At 43.0% G+C, this 12,576-nt stretch overlaps 1 protein-coding gene across 1 annotated transcript in view; it reads right to left on the reverse strand.

Annotated features, from left to right (window-relative positions):
• Window positions 1-1,852: 1,852 nt before the first annotated feature.
• The window catches only part of gpc4 (glypican 4), a 32,734-nt gene continuing 22,010 nt past the window's right edge, over window positions 1,853-12,576 (reverse strand). The window contains exons 3-9 of the mRNA XM_044363969.1: window positions 7,367-7,764; window positions 6,808-6,973; window positions 5,914-6,044; window positions 5,671-5,817; window positions 5,442-5,566; window positions 5,185-5,357; window positions 1,853-5,099 (exon numbers count right to left, since the gene is read on the reverse strand). Coding sequence (XP_044219904.1) covers window positions 4,873-5,099; window positions 5,185-5,357; window positions 5,442-5,566; window positions 5,671-5,817; window positions 5,914-6,044; window positions 6,808-6,973; window positions 7,367-7,764 — 1,367 coding nt within the window. The 3' untranslated portion in view covers window positions 1,853-4,872. The remainder of the gene's footprint in view (window positions 5,100-5,184; window positions 5,358-5,441; window positions 5,567-5,670; window positions 5,818-5,913; window positions 6,045-6,807; window positions 6,974-7,366; window positions 7,765-12,576) is intronic.

Consider the following 12,576-nt stretch of genomic DNA (forward strand, 5'->3'; position numbering starts at 1 on the left):
TGAAAATGTGAGTTGGTGTTGTGAGCATGGCTGTAGACAGGATTTTAGAAAGTCCAGTTGGACTTAAGTCCCCCAACAAAACACCACCTGATCAGGACATTTTTGACTAGACACCAAAAAAGTTGATTTTCTGATATAATTAAATTAAATTATTATAATTACATTTTCTCCCACATTCTTTATTTCTTTAATTGTGTGTTTTTCTGTAATTTGCATCTCTCTATGTGATTGTCTAAATGTTGTTTCAAAGTCCTCTCTACATTGTCAGTAAGATGGTGGAAAAATACAAAGTCCTTAAAGTTAATGTAAATTTATTTTTGTTTGTTGATCTATCTCAGATTTAGAGATAATGAGAGTAATAAATATCAGAATCAGCTTTTTAAAAAGCCACCATTGTAGAATATAAACTCCTTTCATCTTTAAAACCCCCAGATAGAAACAGTATTGAGGACATACGTCTGTGTCATCAAAGGTATGTAAGGCCCTTGTTATGCAGTCACAAATAGAGCTGACTGTATGCTTTAACAAGAGTAAGAGTCACAGGTTCAAAACATCCTGTAACCAGCTGTTGTTGCAGGCTCAGTTACATTAACATCTAAATGTCTGTATGTGTGTGCTGGAATCTGCTGGATGATCACTGACTACAGATGTTCTTCTGAAAATCCTTAAGCTGAACTGCACTGAACTGCATTTAGTGTCTTCATCTTCTCACACACTTCTCATGTCAGGCAAAAAAGTAAGAAAATTGTTCATGTGTTACTACTTTAGTTACTGTAAGGTAGAGGCAGCCAGTGCCTGGAGAGCTTATTGGATATATTCTGCTAACTGAAATGATTGGTAACAGACTAAAACACTGAAGTTCTGTTAGTGCCAATCAGGACAAATCTGATTACCTTAATTTAGGATTAATGTTATTTTCTAACTGTAAGTTATTTTTTAATGACACACAAAACTAATGAATGTCTTGAATTGGGGGAAAGACAATATGGCAAAGAGAGAGACATTGGTAACTATGGTCAGCCTCACTGATGAGTGTGGTCAGAAGTTCGCTCTATTGTACCTGTAACCACACCCACCAGTGATGTCACAGTGTACTGACACACCCTTAGTACTCTTCTACATCACTGCAGCAAGTGAAATGTTAAACCACTGGAGGTCAGCAAAGACACATTTTTCAGCTGTTTTTTTTTTTTTGAGGGGGAGAGTGTGGTGAAATAAGTTGTTTGCTGACTACTTAACAGTAAAGGGGCTCAAAATGCCCTCAAGTACTGAAACATTTCTTCTTGCACTGCTTTGTGGCTTACCCAAAATGTGATCACCTAGATAATGTTGTGACCCTTTCTTGTCCTAAATCATGAAGTATATGCCACTGAACAATGATTTGTAATTGTCTAATGGGTTTTTCATTGGAACTCTGTATGTCACATTCACTAGCTAGAGTAGATGGATGTCTGTCATACAAGTTTAGCTCTTAGAAGTAATTTTACTGGTTCCCAGTAACTGAAAACAAGAAATCTGTCTATTCTGTACCTGGTATGCAATTCATTGTCTGTGAACTTACAATGTTTCAAATACAATACAACGTTTTAGGGTGTGGTGTTTCCCAAATCAAAGTGTCATTTGTTATTTGACAAACCTAAAATGTAAAACCATCTTTCACCAACTTTATTTAAACACGGTGATATTTACCTCAAGTGATGTCAATCCAATATCTGTTGAATACTTTCCACTGTATCCTGAAACTCTGTCGACTTTTAAGTAATAAAATACAAAAGCTGAGTACCAACATTGGACAAATAAAGTGTAACCAGTGTATTAGAGAGTTGATAAAAAGAAGACATTCACAACCATCTAAATATTGGCAGTCTTTATTTCAACAAGACTAAGAAATGTTGTTTAATATACATTTTCTCTTACAATTTAACATCTATCTCATCTTGTTTTTCCATAACATTTAGGAGATACTCTGACAAGTAAAAATCTGGTGTACTGTTATGGCCTCTTTTAGAGACATCTAAAACGGCTGCTCTTTATTTACACATTTTTTTATTCTTTTCAGTCAGTCACTCACTCTCTCCTCAGAAAGTGAGTTCTTTCTGTTCTTGTGGGCCAAAGGCAGATGGAAAGGTTTCAACACCCGTCCAACTCAACTTCAAAGTCACTAGACTGAAGTTGCTCTGTGGATCATTTGATCCACAGCAACATCCAGCAGCCGGACAACTCCCGCCAACCGGAAAATGTTGCTGCCCTGGCCCGCAAGCACAGACATTTACCATCATCGCCCCAAAACATTTCCTCTGACTCTCAAAAAGTTGCGTTTCTTCACACTCAACACAACTTTTCCACATGACAAGAACACATGCACAAGCCCTTGTAGAAATGTTGGTGGTACACAAAAAGCAGGAGAATTGAACCGGTCACATGCAGAAGTAACGCCAAATCGAGCTGCTGAAGCTCAGCTTCACTTTAAATTAAGGCTTCAGTATTTTAGGTGGGTTGCATAGATGTTCCTTCAAAGTCAGATACTTAACAAAGATGTCCTCATTGATTCGTTCCAAGTCTTTACAACTGAACTGATCATTAGGAACATCACTTTTTTTTTTTTTGAAGAAAATTTAATGTAAGCTTACAATCAACTTGTCAATTTCAAAGCCAAACAAGAGGCTAAAAAGTTGTGTCCAGTATTTATCATCTGTCCTGACTGCGGCTGGTTGTTTCAGATTTGCAAGCAAAGGTCTAACATGCAAATCCATTTTTTAAATTTAACAAAATGCATATTTAAAGCCCCCAAATCTGATACCAATTAAATCAAATACTCTGTGACATTAATAATATTTTTCACCTACATTACGCATATCAAAACGTTCTGAATACTGTATTTTTGGATCATCTATGTCAGTTCTAGGAGAATGTTTGCAATGACAATAAGACACATACATAAGTTACTGTACAAAGGCTACATGAGGCAGCATATTTTTAGAGATGAAATGGCCAGGTAATGCAACTCACAGACCTGATTATCAAATTAACAGAAAATCTTATGTTGTGCTTGTCAGCTGGTAACAACGTGCTCAAAACCCAACAAGGAATCTGAGCAGATAACAGATATAAACCATTAACACCTACATTCTTTTTTACCTTAAGAAGTTGCTAATAATGTACCGAGGTTTTAAAAAAAAAAAAAAAAAAAAAAAAAAAAGATCAGATCAGGCACCATACATTGCATTCATTTTGGTAGCTCTTGTAACAACACTTCAACATTCAAGTTGAAATGATGTGAATGTGAGGATGAGGATAGGTAGATCAAATGGTTCAGGATGAGTCCATTTATACTGACACAGGCCATTTAAGAGGTACAAGTGTGTATTGTGGGACAGGGGATGTGGGCAAAAAAAAAAAAAAAAAAAAAAAAAAAAAAAAAGAGCCCCCCAAAACTGTGCACACTGACCAAAAGTGCCCCTATTATCTGTGCACGTTGTCCTCTTCCACCACCTAAAACTAGCAGTAAAATCCACTGTAGTACCTAATATATATCTTCATACCAAAAATAGCTAAAAATAACAACACCTCTTCAACATAAAACCCTGTATTAAAATAATCTTTTCTTGATTTCATTTGATCAAAGCACTGTCTTTTGTTCCTCTTCTCTAGTTTAATGTGAAACGCTCTGAACGTACATGTCGCCACCTTTTCTTTTCAAATGTAAGACTGTACAGAGTCAGATCCTCTGTGCTGAACTGAGCTTACAGTACAAAAACAAACAAACAAAAAAAAAAACAAAAACAAAAACAAAAACAGGGCATTCGGGACTTGTCAGCTTTGCCTTCTTCAGGGGTAACGCCAGGGGAGTCCCTCTCCTTCCAAGGCGTGATTACCTTTCACCAGGATGCCAGCCACGCATCTCAACTCTATCAGACACTTTCAACTCATCACTAGATTGCATTGACAATGAGAGCATGCATGAGGTATGACCATACTATTGAACTGTTTAGCTGAAACAATTAAATTACAAATTAATGAAACAATTAAAAGTTAGGTTGTGATAATGCTCATAGCAGACATACACTATGCATGTTTGGGCTCGCAGAGAGCCCCAAAAGCTCTTCTAAAGAATGATTCCATCTCCAGCTCAAACACAAATACCTGTGCTGTAACTTCTCACTGTACTTCTGAGAGATGAGCTGCGTTCTGCAGCCCTGAGAGGACTTTCAACATCTCTCCAAAGCAAACAGACAAAAGCTCACACTGTTCATTCGCTGAGATCAACAAGTCTATACTACTGTAGCTAGCTTCATCATTTCTGACTGGCTGATGTATGCAAATGTATAAAAAACATTTACACTTTGCACATTCATAATTGCTATGAATTAACATTAATAACAATCACTGATTTACTTGCTATATTATTTGTTGATCTCAGAATAACGAGAATAGACTGATGAAAAGAAAGAACATCCTCAGAAATATGAAGATATGTCCCATCACAGGCACTCAATATTAGTATGGCAATCATTGAAGAAGGCACAAAATTGAATTATGAGATTAAATTGCCAAAATAAGACAATTATATAATGTTTGTAATGCTGCAGCCAGAACCATACTGTAGCTCCAAAAGAGCCATAAGGAGTAAAGGTTTACCTGGGGGGAAAAAGGGGGAAAAAGGTGGCAAAATCATATTGCTGTACACTGATGTCCTTAAAAACATACAAACAAATAATTAAAAGTGAAGTTATTGTAATATTAAGAAGAGTCTTCCCCCCAATGGCGGACAGTCCAAGGTCCTGAAGGCAGTCTTTTTAAAGTCTCTCTGACAGTTTTCCCCTTCGCTCCGTCATTCCTGGTCGTTCTCTTCCTCTCCCTGCCCAGCCAGTTTTATCTCAAGTGGTGAGCGAGCAGGGCCAGGGCCAGCGAGCAGAGCGCCAGCGCCATGCTTCCCTGTGAGGCAGCCCTGGCTCCGGATGATGAACCTCCACTCTGCACCGGATTGACCATGGGTTTGCCAGGGTTCGGTGGAGTGGAGAAGTAGATGTCCCGGTCTGTGTCGCAGGACGCAGAGTCGCAACCGCTGCCGCTCTCCTCACCTCCGCTGCCGTCCTCATCTGGACACGAGAAAGACAAGAGGGGTCAGATTTGTACAACTAGGATATCTTGTCGTAAAGAAAGTCCTACGGCTACCATCCTCACCGTTATCAATAGAGATGTCGTTGCCACTGTGCGCGGCTTTCAGCCAACTTGTCATTTCCTTCAAAACTGCGATCTGACTGCGAATCACAGTGTCTGGCTTTGTTATATCCACGTCCACGTCAGGGTTGGCCACCTGATTGGCCAGTCCATTGCCAATGACAACTGACTCGTACCTGTGTAGAACAAGCAGATGTTCAGGATGTTGGATTGTCTTGTGATAAATGAAAATGAGATTTTTACATGCACGGTACCCTTACCTGCTCTTTGCTGTTCCATTCCAGCAGTCGTCCCCAGGTGCAGTCCTCTCATCTGCACACACCGTCTCTGGCAGTGTGGACCAGAACTTCTTTGCTTGTTTCAGCTTCTTCTTCACATCAATTGTCTGAGTAGGAAACACACACAGACACAGAAAAACAGTCAGACACAACTACTTCAAGAAAAGAAACACATGAGTCTGGTTGTGCTGTGTGTTTTCTTAGTCCGTACCAGTCTATCTAAGCTGGTCCCTGCGGCGGTGGTGGGTCTGGCATCAGGGCTGTAGGGGCGGAAGCGGCCAGTAAAGCCTGTTTCTTTGACAGAACGTCTGGAGCGGAAGTTCATGCTTGGTTTAGGCTGCCCACATCCCTGGAAAACCTGACACAGGTGAACATAAAGTAGAAAGCAGAGTAAGTGAAACTGAATCTTTTTTATTTCTTCAGTGTGTCAAAAAGAAGAGAAAAAGATACTGACTTTCTGTGAAACTTGCATGCTGTTCTCTTGCATGTTCATGATGGCCTCTGAAATCTTCACATCGATGGGATCCGTAACAGACTCAAAATTAAAAGGACCTTCCAGCCTCTCGGCTAGACTAAGCATGGCATCTGAAAAACAGAACATAATCATTTAAAAACACTGTAGAAAGTGATTCATTGGGAAATCTTCTGACTGAGGGTGGTGTTGCAAACAACTGCCACTAGGGGGAAGCACATGCCCACCAGCGGGAGATCATTAAAGAGTGAAAGGAGCCGTCAGATTATGGCAGAGTGAAGCTGCTGCACAGTGAGGAGGCAGCAGAAACCAGACAGGAGCAGTGTCAGCAGGCAGAGACAGACTCATGTAATGGTGGTATAGAAACCAGGGAACATGTTTTTGTCACATAAGTCTGTCACGTAGAATAAATATAATACATACAGAGGAGAGCAGAGGACATATACACCATCCTAAATGTAAAGAAACGGATCTGCTGCTGTGTTTACTAAACACAGGAGCTGCATTCATCCTGTGGGCCACAACACGTACAATTTGTACAATCCCTCCCACTCTGCTTTACTTATACAGATTACTAAAGAATGAGGGATGTGTTTGTACATGATTTTTTTTTTTTTACAATAAACACTGTGTTTCTTTGTTATACATGTCGCACTGGTTTCATGCCCACAAAGGTAAAGAGGGGTGCATGTTTAGATAAAGATGGATTAGATAAGGTTGATACGAGTGTAGGAGCGGAAACTTTTAAAGAGCACAAAAGCAGGGAGTTATATAAACATACCCTGCTGCCAAATCAAACACTTTAAGCCTTTATGGTTATAGGTTAATTTCATAATGGCTGCATAAGGTGTTCTTGTTCACATGACGGTCACTTACCGAGGAAGTTGTTCCATTCTGTGTCTAAGTCGGCCTGGTTGGCCAGACACCCACGCATCACATTCAGACAGTAATTCTGGCAGGGCTTCAGGGCCACTTGGCCTGAGCAGTAGGGACAGTACAACATCTTCATGGCCGCTCGCACACAGCTGGGAGACGCGCTGACCTGCAGGAGGCGGAGGGCAGTTAGCAGACTGTTATCATTGCACCACAGTTCACAGCGGAGAAACACTCACTCAGACATACTTAAACTCTGAAAAAGCATGACCATTAATTTTATAAGCCAACACCACAAAGCAGTATAATCTAATCATCAATTAATCACTCAGTGCAGTGGAAAAACATGTCATACCAGAACAGCAAGAGTGGTTTATGTTATCAGACACACAGTAATGGAAACGCAGCCAGATTTTCCCAGAAAGATATGAAGTCACAGGAGGGAGGGATGGATGGATTGTGCTTTTGGAAACCACTTCAGTACCCAGAAGTAGATTTAAAGATGTATCATCTCTGACTGCTTTTGAAACAAAGACAAAAGCTTTAAAGCTATCTTACTTACCGTAGAAACTTTATTCACCACCTCTGGCATGAGCGCCAGGCCACGCACGAAGGTCCGTGCGGCGACAAACGCCCGTGTCAGCTGAATGCGGAGCTTTCGAGGCACATCGCCGAAGGGCTGCAGCTGCTCCGTGTGCCGGCTGACGCACTCCATGTAGGCGTCGCTGAATTCGTACTGCACGTTGACCAGCCGGAACATCCTCTCCAGGAGGTCGGCCCAGAACTCTGACAGCATGGAGTCCAGGTTGACGGCGGCGCTGCCGGACACATAGTACTTCGTCAGGTCCTCGAAGAAGTTCTTGAACAGCTCTGCGTTCTGCACGTACATCATCCCGTATGTTCGCACGAACATGTTGTGCAGCGAGACCTCTGCATTTTTCAAAAGCTCACGGAAAAACTCTGTGGAGAGAAGAAGAGGGGAGGGGTTGGTGAGGTTTAGTGTGATGACTAAATGCTGAGATTGCCAGAGAGCCAGAACAAACAATCTTACGTTGTTAACATTTGAGTGCTCGTCTACAGGGAAGGATTTATTTTAGATATGTTAGGAAGGAAATTCAATTTGTATGATGGTTAACATATTGCTTAGAACATTTACAAATACTCAGGCCTGATTTCATCAGTCCTTTGTTTTTTTTTATTTCACTTGTTTGGGTACAGCAGATTCACACTTCATGGGTATCCTTTTACAAAACAACACACAAACATATTGTTGGGTCTCCATCAGGTTATTATAATATACACATTCCAACATGACCACAGTGTATGTAAATAACTGTGAAATACTGCAGAAAGAAAAGCATATCTGAAGATCTTGAAATTTGGAGACCTCCTCTACACACACACGCACACACACACACACACACAGTGTTCTTCAGATATTTTATTCATTTATCTCTCCTGACATTACTTATTTTCTTCTTCTTCTTTATTTATGACTTGTTTTAACTGTGCATATGACAATAAAACACTTTAACTTGATCCTACTATGCCTGAACTGCTGCCACCGTTTGAAATCAGACTGATGGTTATTCACCTGTGCCCCTGTCCTGACATTTTGAGTATCTCAACTGAAACAGTTTAAGCAGAAAATCTTGGCTGAAAGGCAAAGGAATGTGAGCTGGGATGCGGGACAGTTAGAAATTAGATGAGAGTAGTGAAGCAGGAGGGGGTGAAAGGTGGAGCCGGAGCATCTGTGTCAGGCTGAGCGAGCAGCCAAGTATGAGAGCGGCGCTGCTCCTCGTCTCTGTGGACTTGCCATTCAGCCGAGACGTCTCTCCACATCAAGCCGCTTCAAACTGACCACCATCAATGGCATTTTTCTGTTGTCACATTCCATTCGCTTTCCTTTTCTCCCCGGCTTCTCTTGGACTGTCCTTCAGAGGCATTTTCAATAGGATTACTGAATAATGCGACCCCCCTCCCCTCCCGTATATGGACCTGTACCCCCCATCCAGCCCTGCATCTCCCTCCCCTCCTCTGCTTTCACTTCATCAGTTCCTTCAGAGAGCTCTCTTCAGTAGAGACAGGGAACAATGACCTACTTCATCCTGAGGAATGTCCATCACCCCCCCCCCCCCCACCCTCCCACCCCCCTTCACTGCTTTCCCCCACCCCCAATAATCCAGGCCCCCCTCTCCCACGAACACCCCCCAACTTTCTTAATCTGAACAAAATGAGAATTCCACAGCGTCTCTGAAAAATGCTTCACCTTCAGTCTCGCGTGCACGCAAGCATACACTCACCACCTTTTCAATCATCTCTCTCTCTCTCTCTCTCTTTTTTTTTTATCCACTCTCCGTCTCCCCCTCGCTACCCCATGCGCACAGAACTTCTGTGCCGCTGCAGTTTCTCTGGGTGCCCTCTGCTCGGCTTTGAAATGTAAAGTTCCCATGCTCTCACAGAGGGAGTCACTAAACGCTCCCTGCCACCAGCGGACACACACACACACACACACACACACACACACACACACACACACACACACACACACACACAGTCCCCAAGTAGCGCTGTCACTTCCACTTCAGACTGACACACTAAAAAGAAAAAATGAGGAAGGGGAGGGGTGAGGGCGGCTTGGGGCGGGTTAAGTTGAGGGCTTTTTTAACTCCAAATCCCCACTGTGTCACCAAGGATACCGGAAACATTGCAGCCCCTCCATTTACCTCCCCGCCATCATTGCCATCCCCCCCCACCTCCACCACACCCCAACCTCCAGCACACACACACACACACACACACACACACACACACACACACACACACACACACACACACACACACACACATGCACAAAGCCAGGGGAGAGGGCACCAAGTTCCACGCTCCATTGACAGAGATTAAAACAAAAGGTCCACCCCCACCCCTGGAATGTCATAGTAGCCACAAGTTTAAAGTCAGTGAAAGGAGACGGAGGAGGTGAAGAGGAGGAGGAGGAGGAGGCGAGAAGCAGGAGAACAACCCAAAACTTCTCCATTTCCTTTCTACAGTTTAGCAGAGCGGTAATGCCTATATGCTAAACAGATAAGCCCTGTAATGAGTTGGCCAAATTCACTGGTTAAAGAGAGATGTGTGTGTGTGTGTGTGTGTGTGTGTGTGGGTGTGTGCTAGCAGTGGCAGCGGGGGGGTGGGTGGGGGGGGAAGCAGTGTGGAGGCTCTTTGGCCCGAGCTGAGGGCCTGAAGTATGAGCAGCATTACACAGGCATCTTGCATTGTCATTAAAAACAGTTTATGACACGCAGCCGTCTGCCAACAGGCCGAGGAGCTGAGCACTCCCTCCGGATTTTTCCATTAAAAAAATGCGCCTGTCGCTCAGCCAGTGGTCTGCAAGAATGTGGGTGAAAGGTTACACAGGATAGAGTGTAAGCTGTAGGAGAAATGTAAAGGAGAAGAAGAACGACTCCTGCCTCTGTAAGTATCTGTCTTTTCCTTCCTCCCCCTCTCTCTCCCTCCCTCCCTCCTCTCACCCTGTCACACTGTTCCCACATGTTACAGAGGAGCCCTAAATTATGAGCGATGATCTTCGGCCCAATCCATCACAGGAGCAGAGGAGCTGACCGATCTCCTCCCACTTCCTCCTCCGAGGAGCTCCCCCCACCTCCAACCCCCCCCCCCCCCCCCCCCCCCACCCGTGTCCCTATAAACTCTGCTCCTCCCAATCTCAGCCCAGGCAGTAATTGCGTCCTATTTGTGCCAATTAGTCCCTGCTCTTCTCCCCTTTCTTATGGGATGGGATTCTGTCCCTCCTGCTGTTGGACTTCAGTGCTGTGGATGGATGTCTCTTGTTGTGTGTGTGTGTGTGTGTGTGTGTGTGTGTATGTGTGTCTGGAGGCGAGGGGCCTTAATCCAAGTGCTTAAATCCCAGACATATGCTTGCTCTGTTGGACGGGGTCAGTGCAACAGGACAGACAGGCTGAGGCCAGGACAAACACACAGTGAGGAGACACAGAGAGGGGAGAACTATTTCTGGCTCTGGTCTTAATTGGCCATGACTCCCAGCTCCAGGCGCATGATGAGAGCCTGCCTAATCACATACACCACTTCCTGAGTTTGTTAGTGTGTGGGTGCATGTTGTTGCATCTGTCTTCATGTACGTTTGCAGCTGTGTTTATGCACATCTGCACCTCCACTCCTCACAAGCGCTTGAGCTGACGTCATCCGTGTTACTGTTCATGTTTTGTAACAGCGAATGCGATGATAAGCAATTCCTCTGCCGCTTTCTCCGACAGGAAATGGCCTGCTTCTGGGTGTCTCGATGTGACAACGGGAAATAATAGGAAAGCAACCTGAGCCAGTCACCGTATCCAGTGAGAGAGCGGTCTCTAATGGTGCAGGTGGAAGAAAGCACAGCAGGCCTTTGTAAAGAGATCTTACATCTAACAGTTCAGAGACAGCAGCATCCTGCCGGCAGTGATGAGGTGGGGGGATACACCGGGGCTGCCCCCTGTAGGCCACCTACATGATCCTACAGCTGTGAAGGTTTTTACATGATTGGTTGGTTGTAATGATCGTGTTAGAGAGAAAAAAATGCCCTAAAAAATATGCCTTCCATTTCTTGCTGTTTGGCGGTGTGATATAAGAGGGTCAACATGGACTTTCACACTAAAATGCTCACCTGTAGCCACAGTGAAAGTTTTTTTTTTAGATGTTAAATATTAGGGGATTTTTTTGATGCCTTTAAAGTAATAATCTTGAAGATCTCTGTTTAGTTCTCTTTGGCGGCACCTATGGCAATAAGCGGTAACTGCAGGTGTGTTTTTGGACCTCACTTCCAACACTGTCACCTGTGTGATGTCAAAACTAGCAGAGACTGGAAAAAAAAACACTATGTTGCTTCACACCCAAGTGAGTTGAAGAGCGGGTCTGTTGCATTAGCTCTGCCTACCCCTCTCTGCCAGACCAACCACTGCTGGGTGATGGAAAAACGTGTCACTAATTGTGCTCCGCTTGTGATTTTTCCCAGTAATGTCGCCACCAACACCCAGTTCATCATACCGCAAATGCAAGAGCTTTCATCAGTGGGCCATATGCTCAATCATCATTGTGTTACCTCATTTGGCGATTATTACTTTAAACAATCGTGCAGGAAGACATCCATCACAAAATCTGCACACAATAAATAACTTCTACAACTGTAGCCCTATTACACCAAAATGAAATGCAGCTACGAGAAAGTTCACTTTATGCAACCAGGAAAACTTGCTCTCTTTCATACAGCGACAGATCCTGCTCTCCAACACTTACTGAAGATGATGTTACAAGATGTTACAAGTGTGTCAGATTACATGCAATTCTGAAGAGACAACTAAGGAAACTCTGCAGCCAGACTTCATGTTTAAATAGGCATTTTGACTGGCTAAAAACATGATCTACCTAGATTTTGGGATTCCACGATAAGAAATTAAACCTTAAGGTAATAATTATTCAATTACTTAATTGCCAGAGAAGTAATCGGCAACCATTTTGATAATCGTTTAACTATGTTTTAAGCAAAAATGCCCAAAATCCACTGGTCTCAGCTTCTCAAATGTGTATTTTTTGGTTTTCTTACTATTTTATTTTATGGTAGCAAACTGAACATCTTTGTGTTTTGGACTGCTGGTCAGACAAAACAAGCCTTTTGAAAACATCACCATGAGCTCTGGGAACTTGTGAGAGACATTTTTCACTATTTGCCAACATTTTATAAGAGCAAACATATCTGAGAAATGA

Source organism: Thunnus albacares, chromosome 10, assembly GCF_914725855.1.
Source record: "Thunnus albacares chromosome 10, fThuAlb1.1, whole genome shotgun sequence".
Lineage (NCBI taxonomy): Eukaryota > Metazoa > Chordata > Actinopteri > Scombriformes > Scombridae > Thunnus > Thunnus albacares.